Here is a 6,000-nt window from a genome sequence, read left to right as displayed (position 1 = left end):
TGGTAGTTTCGAACTGCTGACCTTGCGGTTCACAGCCCAATCCGTAACCACTACGCTACCAGAGCTCCTTTAAAATAATAATAATAGTTAAAAAAAATAATAATAGTTACTGTATATTAGCTAAGGCCCTAAGTCCTGTATATGAATCACCATCACTGATTTCAATTAAGAAGTGTGATGGTGGTGGTAGTGATTATGATCCATGGAGTCGGCTCTGACTCATAGTGACCCTGCATAGGGTTTCCGAGACTGTAAATATTTATGGGATAAGAAAGCCTCATCTTTCTCCCATGGAACTCCTGATCGTTTTGAACTGCTGACCTTGAGGTTAGCAGCTCGACTCATAACCACTATGTTACCAGAGCTCCTTAAGAAGTGTAGTACTAGTCTTATATTTACTTTACCAATGGAAAAACTGAGATGTGGGGAATTAAGTAACTTGACCTTTGTTAGCCATCTGGTAAAGTGTTAGAGCCAGAATTAGACCCAATAAGCCAAACTCTAGAATAAAGCTTTGTCTATCCTATAAGGTTATTATAGGAATTACATAGGATAAAAACAGTGAAGTGCTTGGTACAGTGCCTGGTATATAGTAGTCATTGTAATAGTAGTAGCAGTAGCAGCAATAATAGTAGCATTAATAACAGTAATAGTAATAGTTGTTGTTGTTAAGTGCCGTCAAGTCGGTTCTGACCCATAGCGATCCTGTACAGGGTTTCCGAGGCTGTAAATCTTTACGGGAGCAGAACGCCTCATCTTTCTCCAGTGGAGCAGCTGGTAGTTTTGAACTGCTGACCTTGTGGTTCACAGCCCGATTTGTAACCACTACGCTACCAGAGGTCCTTAGTAGGAACAATTATATACTAGTCTAATATAAGTCATAGCAGTAGCAATAATAGTAGTAACAGTAATACTAGCAGAGATGTAATATTAATAGCAGTGTGACAGTTGTTGTTAAGTGCCATCGAATCAGTTCCAACTCATAGTGACCCTATGTAGGGTTTTCGTGGAGCTATTGGTTTTCGTGGAACTTTGTGGTTCAAACTGACCTGGCGACCCAGTGCTTTATCCCACAGCACCACACCAGGACTCCGTAACAGTAGTAGGAAAAGCAATATTGTAGTAATAATACTGACAGTAGCAGCAGCAACAGTAATTGCCTTTGCTTATTTTGTTGTTAGCTCTTACTTTGACACCTGCTTCTGAGTGGTCTTGAGGGCTGAGATGGTTCTATCGGCCATTCCACCATAGCAAATGGCCAATTCCTTTACTTCTGAGGTTCCTGGATTAAACAGGACTCTCATGCCGCTGGTCACCTTGGCTATGTCATCTTCTCTCCGAGAGGCCTGCTTGAATGCACAGAAGAACTCACCCTAAAAACAAAACAAAAACAGAAAGATTTCTGTTTTCCACCTTGTTGTATAAGGACTGCAAATGGTGGACTGGAATGGTGAGCTACCAGGTGGGGGTGAAGCTAAGGTCATTTCAAATCAGTGGGGAGCTGGTGTCAGGAATCAGAGACCAAGGCATAACTGGCACCATTTTAGTAGAACTTCCAGATAACATTCCCTGAAGCTGGGAAGGGGTCGGGATTTGTTATGGCTACAGCAGACCTAGGAGTCCTGCTGTGGAGCTGTAGGACAAGCACTGGACTGCTAACCACAAGGTCGGTGGTTCAAAACCACCAGCTACTCCTTGGAAACCTTATACAGGGTCGTTATAAGCAGAACGGACTCAACAGCACTTAACAACAGCACAGCAGACCAAAGTGATGTCAGCTAAGTCAACACCCAGGAAAGAGAGAAAACATGTCCTTGGAATCCGTGTCCTCCCCTTGATGGTGCCCAGCTGCTGACTTCTGGGAGGCTGTGCCAAAGCCCCTGGCAGCCTCACAGTTCCTCAAGCAAAGACAATCAGATGGTAAATAGTTGCTTGAAAGCCTCCACAGGTGCTCTTCCCAGACCTATCCCTCCTATTGGTCTGCTGGCTGCTTTTAGAAATCTTGCTTCCTGAAAGAAAGTCTCACCATTTGAAATAGGTTCCTTTGTATTTAAACACACTTCCCACCCACCCCCACTCCTCCGCTGGGGTCTAACCAAGGTTATCTGTCTTTGTAGGGCTGTGAGAGGAGAGTGAGTCAATTTCCAGGAAAGAACCTTTCAACTTTAAACCCTTTCTGGGTCAGGTTTGTTTTGATGTTTGAATTCACCCTGGTAGGGGAAATTCTGCTTAAAGCCAAAGGTTTAAGGAAAGGAAATAGGTTGTCAAAAGCACCATGAGGCACACAGGTTAGATTTTAGAAGGGTCTCTGAGACCCTTTTGATGATACATCATTTCTGATTCCTGAGCATCAACCGTGGTCGTGAGGCAATGAGCCCAAGTTCTGGAACAGAACCTCCCAGATGCTCATACAAGGAGCTGAACCAGTCCAAGGCAGCACTTCCACTGGGGTGCCACGAAATGACGGTGTCAGGTTACCCAACTGTCCTTTCTCAAGAAAGTCTTCCTAATTCTGGTATTAAATTAGTGGTATGAATGGTTAACACATTCAGCTGCTAACCAAAATGTTGGCGATTCCAGTCCATTCATAGGCACTTTGGAAGAAAGATCTAGTGGTCTACTTCCAGAAACTCAGCCTTGGTGTAACTCCAAAGCCAGGGTCTTTGCAGGAATTTAAGCACCCACGGCTCTATGGAGTACAATTCTATTCTGACACACATGGGGTCACCATAAGTTGGAGCTGACTGGATAGCAACTTTTGGGTTCTCTTTTAATCTTTAAGAACTGATGGTGAAACTTGTGAGTCAAATTTTGTTTCTGAGTTTGTGAAGAATGTCCTTATCTGGCTAAATCATACCCGACACTGCTATGTTCATTTCTTCTCCTGCTCCTTACCTCATGAAGTTTTCTAATTTTACTGATCGGTGAAAACCAAGACTCTAAAAACCACTGCTCAAATGGTCTATGAGGACAAGCTAGAAGATCATTAAGAAACCACCTCAGGGATATACTCACTCTGATTTAATTATCATTCTCATTAATGAGTTCAAAATTAGAAAGGGCAAAGCATGACTTGAAACACTCACTAACACATTAGCTGTAAATACAGGAACCTTTTTTCTAATCCTTTATAGCTGGGTCCCCAACCTCTTCCAGATAATCCTCCTAAAAAGACGTATCATGGAACCATGTCTTGAGCTGCTGAGAGACATCACACCAGATTATGCCACCTCAGGCCCCAAGGAACTAGAGCAAGGCAGTCAAAAGAGCCCAGACATGCCCCAACAAACCAGAAAGCCTGCCCAGGAGGGCAACAATCCATCAGAGACAGCCCAGAGCAAGTCCAGTGAATAAACATTGCATTAGTCCAAGTTTAACTGAGGGTCTGACTGACAGGGAGCGTCACCACTCAACACACCAATCCTTACCATATGAAAGCCGGCTGTTTTGACTAATGCATCAGACTGCAAAGTCATTTGAACTGCAAGGTTGGTGGTTCAAACTCACCAGCTGCTCCTTGGAAACCCTATACAGGGTCACTATAGGTCGGAATCAACTCGACAGCACTTAACAACAACAACTGGGAGACTCAGAAGCTGAGTAGTTCTTGTGATTGTATTGTTTGCTACCGGCTGGTGATCTCCACTGGTTCCCAGGCATGTGCCAAGAATCCTAGGAACTATCTGCTTTCAGTCACAATGACCCACATGGAAGGTAACATTGCTCCCGATTTACAGATGGGGAAGTAGGGACTCAGAAAGGTGAACTGACTTGCTTAGGGTCACACATCTAACTGTTCCATTTCTTAGTCCCTACCCTTGGTACCCTACCATACAACTTCTCACTGTCCTGAGAGAAATAAGGTTAAGTGAAGTCTGTCCCTGAGGAAGACTCTCAAGTCTGACTGAAGTAGGAGTAGATTTGGGCCAGTTTCTGACAACATCTCACCTCCCTGCTGAACGGGATCTCTATGAAAAGTAGTATCTCATCTGGACTTAGCAGGGTTTTCCTGTAGCCAGGAAAGAATGTATGGTCCATCCGAACAGTTCTCTTGGTACCTGCATAGAAAGAGGTAAAATGAAGAAAGAGTGTGTGAGGGAAATACTGGACCACGTTTGGAGTATAGGAAAACCCACTAGTGAGATTCTTTATGTTGGTGTCTGATGTCCACAATCAGAGGGAGCATCTGATACAAATAGGGCTGGCCAAATTCAGGAAGCAACAGTGTGCCGGTAAACATTTAACAGCTGACTCTTTTTGAGAGGAAAATCTCTGACTTGTAGCCATTTGCCATTTTCTCTGGTGTAAATACACCCAATTTCAAGCTTCTAAAAGGAAGTTGGGTAGAGTGCAGAAAAGTGTTGACTCAGTACCCCTTCAAAAGACCTGCTTGTGAGGTTGCCCCTTGGCTGGCGACTGGGAACTTTCACTTTGGGAGAGTTCCCACCAGTCCCAGAACTGATGAAAGAGGTTTCCTGCACTTAAACTGTGGAAGGTAATATTATTTATGCTGAACATTTGCTTTCCTTCTTGGAGTCCTGAGTTTGGGTATGTGCCAGGTACGTACCAGCCCCCATTCAAATCCTGGGTGCTGATTCTCCAATGAGCTTCCCTGATAGAAGCATTTCACCCCTGTTGCCATGACTGGGTACTGGGAGGAATGAAGTGCAGCCTGAGTACCTGACTTTGTAGGGAGAAGACTCTGGAAGCTTACCCCTGGCTTCATGCATCTCTTCCCTTTGCTGCTTAAATCACAGTCCTGAGTGTACCTATAGAATTTGTTAGCTTATGTAACTTGATTTTTAAGAATGGCTGTGTTTAGTAACCAGCTCACAGAATTCCTGAATACCCAATAACCAGCCCCTGTGAACCAGTGCAAGCCAACTTTGGCACACCGCTGAATTAGGCACCTAGGAAGCAGCAGCTGTTGTGAATTCTTCTCTTGGCCCAGTTGCTTTCCACGGATGGGCTCTGTTTCTCCAGAGAAAGACCTAGCATGTGAGATTTTCCTCTCTCAAGTCCCTCTTTTCTGATCTCTGTATCAGGCAACTCACCTTGGGACACAAGGGTCAGTTTGGCTCCACTGGCCATGAGCACAGGGTTCAGATCAGAGATGGGACTGGCATTGATGATGTTTCCTCCGATGGACTAAGACAAACACAGAGTGTGAGGTGAGAACCCACCCAGGACACACCTTGCTCCTGCACCCAGGCAGGTAGGTGGCTCCTGAAGACCTGCACCTCTGTAGACACAAGACTGGTACAGGGAAAACGGGGGTACCCAGGAAATGTACAACCCTTGAGATCAGAACAATTGGGATTAAGAGCTAGCTCCAACATTTACCAGTTGGTAAACTTCAGCAAGTCCCTTTAAATTTCTTTCTTTTTTTTAATGCATTCAATTTCGCCTATCCTTTTTTTTTGAAATGATGAAAGTGATTGTCACAGAGGCCACATAGGGTTAGTAAAATTGAAAGAGAAGATAAAGATCAAGGAACAGAGGAAGAACGCTTAAGATGAACAATGTGCTCTATTTGCTCCATAACTTCCTGGAAACTTGGCAAAAAATGTAAGAAGAATTAGGTACAGGGTTCTGATTTAAGAATTGAATAAAGAGGGTTCTTATTAAGAAGCAGGAAGAAAAACAGTTTCACAATGGGAACAAATTCTTTCCTGGAAGTAGATTCCTATCTAACTAAGAAACTGGGTTGATGTTACTTCATTTATAATGGTGGATGTTTGGACAGGGGGATAGGAATGAAGATGGACATCCCCCCAAATTAAGAAAATAATACAAGGGTTGAACAGAAGGGATATCTTAGCTCTTCTTCCAATAAAAGTTGATGAGAACCTCAAGAAGCCATGTGTACGCCATGTGCAAACAGACAGTTTTAGAGCTAGTCTGAAGGCTGATTGTCAGTGATCCAGAGGGGGTTCCTTCTCTCCTACCAGGGAAGTTTTTGATTTCCCCAACTCTGGAAGGAAAACCACCCTCCTGACA

General features: G+C 44.0%; 1 protein-coding gene across 1 annotated transcript in view; it reads right to left on the bottom strand.

Moving 5' to 3' along the window:
- The window catches only part of XDH (xanthine dehydrogenase), a 73,936-nt gene that overhangs the window by 42,572 nt on the left and 25,364 nt on the right, over positions 1 to 6,000 (bottom strand). Inside the window, exons 12-14 of the mRNA XM_006835277.1 lie at positions 5,055 to 5,148; positions 3,949 to 4,058; positions 1,189 to 1,373 (exon numbers count right to left, since the gene is read on the bottom strand). Coding sequence (XP_006835340.1) covers positions 1,189 to 1,373; positions 3,949 to 4,058; positions 5,055 to 5,148 — 389 coding nt within the window. The remainder of the gene's footprint in view (positions 1 to 1,188; positions 1,374 to 3,948; positions 4,059 to 5,054; positions 5,149 to 6,000) is intronic.

The sequence above is a fragment of the Chrysochloris asiatica genome, unplaced genomic scaffold (assembly GCF_000296735.1).
Source record: "Chrysochloris asiatica unplaced genomic scaffold, ChrAsi1.0 scaffold00016, whole genome shotgun sequence".
Lineage (NCBI taxonomy): Eukaryota > Metazoa > Chordata > Mammalia > Afrosoricida > Chrysochloridae > Chrysochloris > Chrysochloris asiatica.
Note: the sequence above shows the minus strand (reverse complement) of the source record. Positions and strands in the feature narration are given on the sequence as shown.